Source organism: Rhinopithecus roxellana, chromosome 5 (assembly GCF_007565055.1).
Source record: "Rhinopithecus roxellana isolate Shanxi Qingling chromosome 5, ASM756505v1, whole genome shotgun sequence".
Lineage (NCBI taxonomy): Eukaryota > Metazoa > Chordata > Mammalia > Primates > Cercopithecidae > Rhinopithecus > Rhinopithecus roxellana.
The window spans coordinates 62,629,143-62,641,567 of NC_044553.1; the positions used below are offsets into that span (position 1 = coordinate 62,629,143).

Genomic DNA, 12,425 nt, shown 5'->3' on the forward strand with positions numbered 1-12,425 from the left:
CCAAGAGGCAGAGGTTGCGGTGAGCCGGGATTGCACCACTGCACTCCAGCCTAGGCAACAGAGTGAGACTCCTTCCCAAGAAAAAAAACCAACAACATAAAAAAGAAACTACTAAGCCCCTGCTGGTTTTATTGAATGTATCACCTTGTATTATAATTGTTTTTATTTGTCACTATTGTCATACTGCCTACTCTTTACCCTCTTCCCACATACATACACAAATGCACTCTTACTTACTGTGAGTTGAGGGTAGGGATTATGTCTTATTTGTTTTTGGATCCCTAATACTAGCAGATTACTTGGCATGTTATGTACTCAATACATATTGAAGTAATAAATTAAGAGGCATTTGATGTTGAACTTAGAGGACAGTAAGTAAGATTTTGGTAATGCAAAGAAACAAAGATGTGTGTAATTTGAAGGCAGCAATATTAGGCTTAGATTAGAAAAAATATGACAATAGTAATTTGTCATTTTTTTGGCTAGCAAGTATATGTAGACAAATAGTGGAAAATAAGACTGGAAAGATAAGATGTTGTCTTAAGTAATTGGGAGCCTTTGAAAATTTTCAAGCACGAGTCTGATTTGGCCATTCTGTGTTTTAGGATATTAATCTGGTTGCAGAATGGATTAGTAGGGTGAGTAGAGAGATTATTTATGAGGCTTTTCTCTTATACAAGCGACTACATAAGTAAGGGAGATGGCAGTAGAAATAGGAGTCAGATGTATGAATCCTAACTTGCCACTTAGTTTCATAGTCAAACATTCAACTCTTTAAGCCTCAGTTTTCTCATTATACACTAAGAAGGTTGACAGAGTCTTTGGCAGCTCCAAAATCTTTGTTATATATTGTAAGAGAATAAGTGACACTTGGCAAATGATTGGATGGTGGCTACAGGGGCAAGTTTTAGAGACTGTTGAGGTTTCGAGCCACAGTGAATGGGAAAACAGTATTGCTGTTTACAGGAGTGGTAATTAGGTGTTTTTAGTGACAGTGGTAATGCTAGGGTCTTTAAAAATAGGAGATCTAAAGCAAATTGATTTTCCTAATTTGTGTCCTTAGAGTATGAGAAAATAGGATTTCAATGTTGAGGATACTTTCAGAGGAAACTAATGATCAGGAGATAAGCTGCCCTTTTTTTTTTCTTTTTTTTTTCTTTTTTGAGACATTGTCTCACTCTGTTGCTCAGGCTGGAGTGCATTGGCATGATCTTGGCTCACTGCTGGATTCAAGCAATCCTCGTGCCTCACTCTCCACAGTAGCTGGGACTACACGTGGGTGCCACCACTCCCAGCCAGTTTTTGTATTTTTAATAGAGATGGGATTTCACTATGTTGGCCAAGCTGATCTCAAACTCCTGGCCTCGAGTGATCTGCCCACCTTGGCCTCCCAAAATGCTGAGACTACAGATGTGAGCCACTGCACCTGGCCTTTTTTTGCTCTTTTTTTTTTTTTTTTTGGAGACAGAGTCTTGCTCTGTCACCAGGCTGGAGTGCAGTGGCATGATCTCGGCTTACTGCAACCTCTGCCTCCTGGGTTCAAGCGATTCTCCTGCCTCAGCTTCCCAAGCAGCTGGGACTACAGGCGAATGCCACCACGCCCAGTAATTTTTGTATTTTTAGTAGAGACAGAATTTCACCATGTTGACCAGGATGGTCTAGATCTCTTGATCTCGTGGTCTGCCCACCTCACTCTCCCAAAGTGCTGGGATTACAAGTGTGAGCCACTGCGCCCGGCATCTTTCTTTTTTTTTTTTTTTTTTTTTTAAGAGACTAGGTCTTACTATAATGCCCAGGCTGGTCTCAAACTCCTGGGTACCAGCGATCTGCCCACCTCGGCCTCCCAAAGTGCTGGGATTGCAGGCATGAGCCATCACTGCACCTGGCCAAATTGCTCTTTTTAATAACAGTGTACTTACTGGGCGTGATGGCTCACACCTGTAATCCCAGCACTTGAGGAGGCCGGGGTGGGTGGATCACTTGAGGTCAGGAGTTCGAGACCAGCCTAGCCAACATAGTGAAACCCTGTCTCTACTAAAAATACAAAAATTAGCTGGGTGTGGTGGCAGGCACCTGTAATCCCAGCTACTCGGGAGGCTGAGGCAAGAGAATCGCTTGAACACGGGAGGTGAAGGTTGCAGTGAGCCAAGATTGCACCACTACACTCCAGCCGGGGCGACAGAGTGAGACTCTGTCCCAAAAAAGAAAAAAAAAAAAACTTTGGTGGATTTAAGCTTTGCACACCATCATTCGGGGGTTGACTAGTCTCACTGGGAACTAGAGTGATTTCAAGTGACATCGCAAAGTGGGCTGAGTTTCAAGAGATGGGAGAACAGGAAACCGAGTTTAGAGGGTAAGGAGTGTTTGTTTCGAGGGGGCTAAGGGTCGGGAATTGTTAGAGGGCCCCAGGAATTACTGTCTAAAAAGTCATATTGGTATCGAAGGGTCGGAGTGTCAAAAATGCGGCAGCCTTATGTGTTGTGGCAGAAAGAGTGCTTTAAAAGGCCCCATATTCCAACTGGGCTGACTCCCACGATGGAGGGAAGAAGATTTGGCCCCTTTTATTGGGTAGTGGGATACAGTGTAGTCACTACAGGAGAGGGGTTGACAGGGCTGCTAGAAGGCCGGGGATTCAGAGGGAGGCGGAGCTGGCCTAGCGCGGAACCCTCCCTCCCAAGTTTATACTCTTTAGGGTGAAGAATACAGTGTGGATGGTAGGGAATTTAATCCCCAGGACTGGTTTCGCGTACTATGAGACTGTTCCTCTGGCCAGCCCCCTTTTTTCAAGCAAGCTGCAGGCTTCGCCTCGGCCCTAGAAACCGGATAGGCCTCTCCGTGCGCTCTCAACCTAACGTGCGGGGGAGGGGGGAAGGGAGCTCCTTATAGTCCCGCCCTTTGCGCTGTTTTGCGTCTTCTCGCTTTTGGTGACTGGCAGTGCGCTCTAGCCAATGATGGCGCGGGGCGGGCAGGAGCATCATGTTAGGTTGCACAGGAGGAGGGGGAACTGGTACTGGAGAGACAGGGAGAGGGGCGAACCGGCCCCCCACAGCCGCTGCAGGTAAAGCCACCTCTCTCCTCCACTGGGGTGAGGCACGGCTCCTTTTCTCCTTCAGGGCTTGTCGGGCTTCTCAGCCTGCAGCTTCCGCCCTAACATTTGCTCCTACCCCGGGCATCCACACCCCCCACCCCCCGCATCTTCCCGTCTTGGCCATCCCCACCCTGGAGGGCACCCCCGCTAGCTCCTTACCTCAAGTGCATGTACCTAATTTCCATTTTGGGGTCTCCAGTTACCAGAAATCTTCCGCCTCTGCTCTATGGACCTTACTGGCACCAACCCCGGCAGTATGAGCAGGTAATGTACCCGGGTCCCCCCCACCCCCACCCCAGTCGCGTTTTCCTCTCCATCAACCCCTCACTTCCTCACCTCGCCCTTTCCCTTTTTTCATTTGAGTACAAAATCTCTGTAGTTTCTTCTTTACCCCCTGAAAATACATGTCTTTAGCTTTCGTAGTTGTCTATTTTGCTTTTCCGATTTATTCACAAGGTCTTACTTTACTAGCCTTATTTTCCCCCAAATGACCATACCCTTGATTGAGGTGTGAGTGCTTTCTCTTTCAGTAATTGGAAAACAAAAACAGAGTAGCCACACATTTGGCAGTGAGAATGGTGAAGATAGAGAAAATGGCCTAGGATCTTGATCTACTTAGGAAATCTGAGTGGCTCCAATTGGGTCCTATGTCTTTCCATCCTGATCCTTTGCTGACCCTAAATTGTGATTGCATTCACTTTGGGTGTTTATTTTTCATTTCTGTATAAGATTTGAGACCCTTCGTGTCTCACAAATGTCTTCATGGTACAGTTTTAAAATACTTCTCTTTTAAAATTATGTTGGTGATTTTCATTTTAGCCCTTTGGATTATTTTATTTTCAAGATATTTCTCATTTAAATTAAGCTGCTTGTATCCATCTTATGTTTCAGTAACATGTACTTATGTCTCTCTGCAACTGATCTTCTTGAAAGGATACAGTTTCCAACAACAAGATTTATACTTTGAAGTAAATAAAATACTTTATTTTTTTCCGAACCTTTGAGCAGCTAGAGGTTAAGTGGTCATGAGTGGTACTTTCTAAAAGTGCACATTTCAGAAAGAGGTCAGCATTGCTCAATACTGCATTCGTTCATTGTCTTCTAAGAGGTTGTCACTACAGAGAAATCTGTAAGTGGGCAATAGATATCTGTAGCTCATTTTACATAATTTTATCTATTAGATGACTGAACTAATCTCTTCTAGTGCTTCTCATCCCTCATAAACAGTAAATTATGATAAACTCCTTTTGAGAGGCTATAGGAAATCTTATCCCATCCCAAAGATATTGGTAACTCTGCCAAGCCAGGAATGTTTCTTTCTCTGCCCCCTATTCCTCACATGAGTCTTTTACAGATCTTCACTGGCCAAGAAGGCTTTGTCTAGTGTTAATAAATATAAATAGCCTAAACAATGAGATGTAGTTTTTTCACTTGATAAATATAAATTTATAATACTGAATGCACCCTTAAGAACTGCACATTTATCTCCACCCTCAGTTCCCAGAAGCCCTGCTTAAGGGCCTTAGTCTCCATCCCCTGGTTGAGAATCACTGCTTTGTTGAAAGGTATGGACAGATCGAGATGGAAAAATATAGGGTAGAATTAAAACAAAATACTTTCTTATAAGACAGGTAGTTTATTATAGAAATGGGCAAGGTTGAGGAATAATGTAAAATAAGAATGAGAGACTTGGGACTCTGGATTTCCAAAAAAAATCAAGAACTGTATTAAAGGTGGTAAAGCTGCAGAAGAACATCAGTTTGTACCTGTCTCAAGGGGAAGCAGTAGTTTCACCTTTAAGAAGGAGATAAAGTGAAGGGCTATGCTGGCATATATAATAAAGTATTTTTCTACAGGTTATTGGATTGTTATTTGGCGATTCTAGATAGATGGCCTTGGGTTTTAACATTAACTGACTAGTTTGTTACTTTTCCCTTCCACTGCCATTCCTCACCCCCGACATGCCCTCCAAGATTTCTGTCATGATTCTGGTCATTAGTTTGTAATTATGGAAAGTGACTAAGTACGACCACTAAATTTTGTCTTTTCTTTTGAGCACATACATGTGTTTCTCTTTTGGGGAATGGTGGGCCAAGACTGGCTTTTCATTCTTAATGTGATAAAAGTTGGTATGACTTATTTATCTAGGCAGTTACTTTGCCTTGAAACCCACTTAACATCTGTTCATTTTTGCTACTAGGGTTTGAATCAAGGAAAGAGAATTCATGAGATGGATGAGAGGATTCATGAGATGGATGAGCTTGGTAGAATAAATAAGCCATTTGTGGATATAGCCAGAGTAACCCACAAGTAGTAGTAGAAGGAGGGTTAAAAAAAAGTTAGATGTATATTGGGAGAAGGTTTAATCTTGTAAGACTCAAGGACAGTTTAAAGATGAGCTTGGTAGAATAAATAAGCCATTTGTGGATATAGCCAGAGTAACCCACAAGTAGTAGTAGAAGGAGGGTTAAAAAAAGTTAGATGTATGTTGGGAGAAGGTTTAATCTTGTAAGACTCAAGGACAGTTTAAAGATGAGCTTGGTAGAATAAATAAGCCATTTGTGGATATAGCCAGAGTAACCCACAAGTAGTAGTAGAAGGAGGGTTAAAAAAGTTAGATGTATGTTGGGAGAAGGTTTAATCTTGTAAGACTCAAGGACAGTTTAAAGATGGGAGCTAGAAAAGAAGTAGGAGACTAGGATAAAAATATGAGATGAATTGGGTCAGTATAGGTGAGATGATGGGCCTTAGAAGTAATGATACTTGGTGGCAAGATTTTTAAATTATTAGGCATAGACCAAAGTAGGAGAAGCAGAAATTTGGTTCGAAAATTGGGAAGGGAGAGATAAATGATAATGCATTGATCTTTAAAAAGCTTATACTAAGTAATGTGGGGGTAAGGAGATTCATCAGAAACCATTAGCCTTGTTTCTCCTATTTAAAAAAAAAATCTAGGCCTAAGATTGGATCATTATGGGGGAAAGGAAGAGCATTAGAATTAACAAATAGCAAGGAATCATGGAAGTAACAAAATACTCCATGGAAGAAGGAGCAGGCTATAAACTATTTGCAACATAAACTTCTATTTAGTAGAAACTTTCGGTGTGGTGGCTCAGGCCTATAATCCCAGCACTTTGGGATGCTGAGGTGGATGGATCACCTGAGGTCGGGAGTTTGAGACCAGCCTGACCAACATGGAGAAAATCCATCTCTACTAAAAATACAAAATTAGCCGAGCGTGGTGACGCAGGCCTGTAATCCCACCTATTCGGGAGGCTGAGGCAGGAGAATCGCTTGAACTCAGGAGGTGGAGGTTGCGGTGAACTGAGATCACACCATTGCACTCCATCCTGGGCAACAGGAGTGAAACTCTGTCTTGAAAAAAAAAAAAAGAAAGGATACTTTCACCGTTGTTTTTATATTACTCCTAGCTGTAGATACTTTAACTTCTGATGGTGAATAGAGAATGAAAGATAATTGGTGCCAAAGTAGGTATACTGGAAAAAAGTTGATGATAATGGGGAGGAAATTTATTAATATTAAGTTATTGAGTAGGTTTTCATTAAATCAGGAAACATTCATAACTTTTCTGATTGCCATTTTGAGTAATTTGGAGGCAAATATTAGATATGAGAGGCTGGAATGAGCTGGTGGAATAGCCTAGCCAGGAATGGGAGATGGTATGGATCTTGGGTTGAGATATGAAAAGTGTACAATTACTAAAGCAAGGAAGATCTTGTTTAACATTGTTGGAGATACCATGTATACTTTGTAATTTTGACTTGTGTTTATTCTTTGTCTGTGTTGGAGTATCTGATCTATTAACCCATATTATATTGTTTTATAATGATAAGTGAGATGGGTTGGGAAGGAAAAAAACATAGCATGGGGGGTTGTATGGAAAAGTCTCCTTCAGTCAGGACTGTGTCCCTGAAATTTCTTATCTGGTGTCTTCCAAAAATTAGGAGAAATGGTCTTACCAAGCAAGACTTTCTTTCCTGTATTGTCAAATATTATCATCATATACAAAGAACAGATATTTCTTTTTCATATATTTGGGTTATATGGTGACATACTTCCCTGTCTTTGATACCTTTTCCTTTTTCCACTAGTTTCATGAACTTAAAACCCTAGGCATGGATTTTGTAAACCTACTTTCAGCCATTCATAAGACACGTTTTCAAGATAGGAAGCTTTTTACCATCTCATGTTAGAATCAAAGAATACCATTTAGTTTCTGTGAGGATCAAATGGTTTACTCCAGATAATGCAAGCAAGTATAATTCATTAACTGTTTTTTGATTAGCTACTATATGTGCTATGTCCTGCTGGTTCTTTAGGGATCCACAGACAAATAAGACATAGTCCCCATCATCCAAGAACTTTCTCCTAGAGAAAGAGGAGCTGGGCCATGGTACAGGGTTGTGGAGAGTGTACATTGCATACATTCATAACCAACTTTTATATATTTAGTATGGCAATTTTCCAAGCATCTTGAGAAGTAGGCAACTTTTTACAATTTGCACAAAGTAACCATTTGGGCCTTCAGAGGATATAGACAGACTTAGGTCATTATAATAAAATATTAAATGTAAGTGCTTTAAATAAGGTATAAACAATGGTGTGGGTATTTATAGGAGGTGGAGGGCTCAAGTCATCATAAGTTGCTCAGTTGTTAAAGGGTCAGAGGTTCAGGGCTCACTTAATGGATTCGAAGACCTTTGAGGGTTGGTAGGATTTTAGCTGCGAAAGATTATTGGCATTGGGATGGAGAGGACGTGTTCCAGGCAGAAAGTACAGCATCATAAGCAAAGTCACACAGGTAGGAATTGCATTAAGGGAATTGTGTAGTCTAGTTGGACTGGAATGTAAGATACATATAAGAGATGGTAAGAGAGGAAGTTGGGAATGTAAATTGGAAACAAAATGTTGACTCCTTTGCAATTGACTTTTTTTTTTTTTTTTGAGACGGAGTCTCGCTCTGTCGCCCAAACTGGAGTGCAGTGGCCGGATCTCAGCTCACTGCCAGCTCCGCCTTTCGGGTTCACGCCATTCTCCTGCCTCAGCCTCCCGAGTAGCTGGGACTATAGGCGCTCGCCACCTCGCCCGGCTAGTTTTTTGTATTTTTTTAGTAGAGACGGGGTTTCACCGTGTTAGCCAGGATGGTCTCGATCTCCTGACCTTGTGATCCGCCCGTCTCGGCCTCCCAAAGTGCTGGGATTACAGGCTTGAGCCACAGCGCCCAGCCGTGCAATTGACATATTTTATCTTAAATATGAGAAAGGTTTCTTGAGAGGGAACTTGAGAACAAAAACCTTATTATAGATTAATATGTTAACTACAATAAAGGTTGCAAAACTTCCTGGGTAAAATTGTATAATCAGCTTGGTGAGATTGTACTATGAGCCTTGGTTAAAGATGGTTATTTTTGCCAATAGTAAGTAAAAATATATAAAACACAAGAAATATTTATAAAATAGAATATATCCAGAAACCTTTATCTGTAGAGTCACTGTAATTCTTGTGGCATATTTTTGAGTTCTACTAACTTAAAAACTGAAAATAGAAGGTAAATGAATTTGAATTTTATCTTTACCAAAGAATAATAATTGTTCAACGGAGAGAGACAACCAAATGCTCTTGACAGACAGAATCTTTAAAGTTTGTAGGTGTAAGTGCCCAAGAGGGGGTTGTTGTTATTTTTCTCTTTTAGTTTTAGTTTTGAAGCAGAAATATGAGTGTTCTTTCTGCTGTATGTTCATCCTCAGATTCCCTCACATTTCCCTCTTATATTCATGCTATTTAATATTAAGAAAGTACCTTAGAAGGAAAAATTTTCTCTGAGATCACCAACTTTGCTTATTTTTCATTTGTATTTGTATTCCTACAACAGGAGTTCCACCATCTTCCTCTGAAGACCTAGCCATCTTGCTCCATGAAGGTCAGGACAATCTGACATGCACTTGTTTCTTGCCTCTATACTTGAAGAGTAGTCCTCTTACATTGTGTACATTTTTTTCTTAATAGGGGAGGGGAGGGGAGAGCCAGTACCCCCCCTCCCCTTCCCTCCCTAGACCTTGGAGAAATACCCTCCATTACTTTCCCAAGATGGCAGACCCCATCATGGATCTGTTTGATGACCCAAATTTATTTGGCCTGGACTCTTTGACTGATGACAGCTTTAACCAGGTCACACAAGACCCCATTGAGGAAGCCCTTGGACTGCCAAGCTCTCTGGACTCCTTGGATCAGATGAACCAGGATGGTGGAGGTGGTGATGTGGGGAATTCATCAGCAAGTGAACTGGTCCCTCCACCAGAGGAAACAGCTCCCACAGAACTTCCCAAAGAATCCACAGCTCCAGCTCCAGAATCCATAACGTTGCATGATTATACCACTCAGCCTGCCAGCCAGGAGCAGCCAGCCCAACCTGTCTTACAGACATCGACACCAACATCAGGACTTTTGCAGGTCTCCAAGAGCCAGGAGATCCTGAGCCAAGGGAATCCTTTCATGGGTGTCTCTGCCACAGCTGTCTCCTCCAGTAGTGCTGGAGGGCAGCCACCTCAGTCAGCCCCTAAGATTGTTATCCTTAAGGCCCCACCAAGCTCCTCAGTCACTGGTGCCCATGTGGCACAAATTCAGGCCCAAGGTATCACCAGCACAGCTCAGCCCCTGGTGGCAGGCACAGCCAATGGTGGAAAAGTCACTTTTACCAAAGTGCTAACCGGCACGCCCCTTCGACCAGGTGTTTCCATTGTCTCTGGTAATACAGTGTTGGCCGCCAAGGTCCCTGGGAACCAGGCTGCTGTTCAGCGCATTGTCCAGCCCAGCCGACCAGTAAAGCAGCTGGTCCTCCAGCCAGTTAAGGGTCCAGCTCCTGCTGGAAACCCTGGGGCCACAGGGCCCCCACTGAAGCCTGCAGTTACACTGACCTCTACACCTACCCAGGTGACTTGAGTGAAAGGGGGAGGTGAATTTTGGTTTCATAGAGGGCCCAGCAACTCTTTGAGAGAGAGCGAGCGCATGAGAGCTTTCTCTGGGAAAGCCTATTTAAATTCCATCTTTGCTTTTTATCAGTTAGTGTGACAGCCACATACTTAGTACTTGCTAGGTGGAAGCAGTTAATGTTAACATTTTTTGAGCTCTTACTACATGTTTACATTGTACCTAGCTGGTGCTAAATAAGACAAACACAGTCCCTGTCCTTACAGAGCTCACCGTCTGCCAGGAAAGACAGATATTAAGCAACAGTTCACAATAATTGTGTGATATAAAGTTTTATGAGAAATATGGGATGCTATGGGAACAAAGAAACATCTTTGAAGAATTATCTTTATATTTGCAAGACTTGTAAGAGCTATTTATATCTTTCTTGTATTCTTATTACTAAGATTGTCCCCCTCCTACTTTGCTCAGTGAAAGTGTTAGTTTCTAGTGTAAGATGGTAGAGGCTCTAGCATCTGAATAAAGGGCCAAAAGAGTTGGTGGGGGTGGGGGCGCAGCATTGAGATAAGTAGGACTAGCCAGGCATAATATCTCTCACCTGTGATCCCAGCTACTCAGGAGGCTGAGGCAGGAGGATTACTTGAGGCCAGGAGTTCAAGACCAGCCTGGGCCACAGAGTGAGACCCCAGTCTTTAAAAAAAAAGTAGGTCTAGTGGGAAGAAGCTACAAGGAGGCAGATTTCAATTCAATATAAGGAATTTTGTATTAATAGGTTTCCATAAATGAACTGCTGCATTAGAAGATAGCCTTCCATCAGGAGTTTTAAAAACATAGCTTGATACCTACTAAGCAGAAGCATTATAGAAAAGATTCTGTCAGGACAGCTGATAGTCCCAGCGCTTTGGGAGGCTGAGGCCGGAGGATCGCTTGAGGCCAGGAGTTCGAGACCAGCCTGGAAAACATAGACCTCATCTCTACAAAAAAAATAAATAAAAATTAGCTGGGCATGGTGGCATGCACCTATAGTACCAGCTACTCAGGAGGCTGAAGTGGGAGGATCACTCGAGCCTAGGATTTCTGGGCTGTTGGTGTGCTATGCTAATCAGGCGTCTACACTAAGTTTGACATCAATATGGTGACCTCCCAGGAGCAAGGGACACCAGGTTGCCTAAGGAGGGATGAAGTGGCCCATTTTGGAAACGAGCAGAGCAGCACTCCCTTGCTGATCAGCAGTAGGGTTGTGCCTGTAAATAGCCAGTGCACTCTAGCTTGGGCAATACAGCGAGACCCTGTCTCTAAAAATAACAAAAAAGATTCTATCAAGACAGATAGGGTGATGAACAAAGTGAATTGTACTGTGTCTTCTGACCCACAGTTTTTATGATTCTAGGATGAAGAAAACTGGTGTAAATATTTCAGAGTATACAATTCTTTAATGTTGTACTCCTCTTGCAATTTCCTTTCTTCACTTTAGGGTGAATCGAAACGCATCACCCTGGTCCTCCAGCAGCCACAGTCTGGAGGTCCCCAAGGACATCGGCATGTTGTGCTAGGGAGTCTACCAGGCAAGATAGTGTTACAGGGCAACCAGCTGGCAGCCCTGACTCAAGCCAAGAATGCCCAAGGGCAGCCTGCCAAGGTAGTAACTATCCAGCTGCAGGTGCAGCAACCACAGCAAAAAATCCAGATTGTACCACAACCACCATCATCGCAGCCACAGCCCCAGCAGCCACCCTCAACCCAGCCAGTGACTCTGTCCTCTGTACAGCAGGCTCAGATAATGGGACCAGGACAAAGCCCAGGACAAAGACTTTCAGTACCAGTCAAGGTGGTACTGCAGCCGCAGGTGAGAGACTTACATAGTAAGGAAAAGAAAGAAAACAAAACTACTTAGTCCATTGCTGTTGCCCTCGGTAACCACTCTAGTTTTGTATCTCTGAACTGAGATGCAGACTTAATTCTTTCATCCCTGGAAACCTTATTTTAATTATATTATTAAAAGGTTAGAGAGGGATTGTTGGGTTTGGGATATGAGGTTATTTAGTATGTATTTTTGAATTGTTCCATTTACAGTCTTTTCCTAATATTGTGAAATGAAAATGATTTGTGATATCCTTTAAATGATATTTCAGAAAGGATATAAAGAAATAAGTGATCAGTCCTCCTCCCACCCCCACCACCCTGCCCTCCCCCCGCCCCCCAGGCAGATAAAAGGTAGGCCAAGCGTAGAATTTGAATTTTTTTACTGTTAGGCCAGAGCCCAATATTGGATATATTAGTTGTAATTTTTCTGAAGTAGTGGAGATGTGTATTGATGGAAGCATAACAAAAGGATACTGAAGTTTATTTTGGCAGAATTCTTGCTTTTTCTCACCCTTCTCCCACCAAA

General features: G+C 42.5%; 1 protein-coding gene across 10 annotated transcripts in view; it reads left to right on the forward strand.

The window, feature by feature from the left end:
- CHD8 (chromodomain helicase DNA binding protein 8) overlaps window positions 1-12,425 on the forward strand; it is a 70,417-nt gene that overhangs the window by 16,309 nt on the left and 41,683 nt on the right. For 2 of the 10 annotated variants that reach the window (XM_030931623.1, XM_010355877.2), the window contains exons 1-4: window positions 2,959-3,058; window positions 3,288-3,352; window positions 8,982-10,039; window positions 11,511-11,882. In XM_030931623.1, coding sequence (XP_030787483.1) covers window positions 9,197-10,039; window positions 11,511-11,882 — 1,215 coding nt within the window. In that variant the 5' untranslated portion in view covers window positions 2,959-3,058; window positions 3,288-3,352; window positions 8,982-9,196. Of the gene's footprint in view, window positions 1-2,958; window positions 3,059-3,287; window positions 3,353-8,981; window positions 10,040-11,510; window positions 11,883-12,425 lie in introns of those variants that run through there. The other 8 variants (XM_030931624.1, XM_010355878.2, XM_030931628.1 and 5 more) reach the window with 7 other exon arrangements.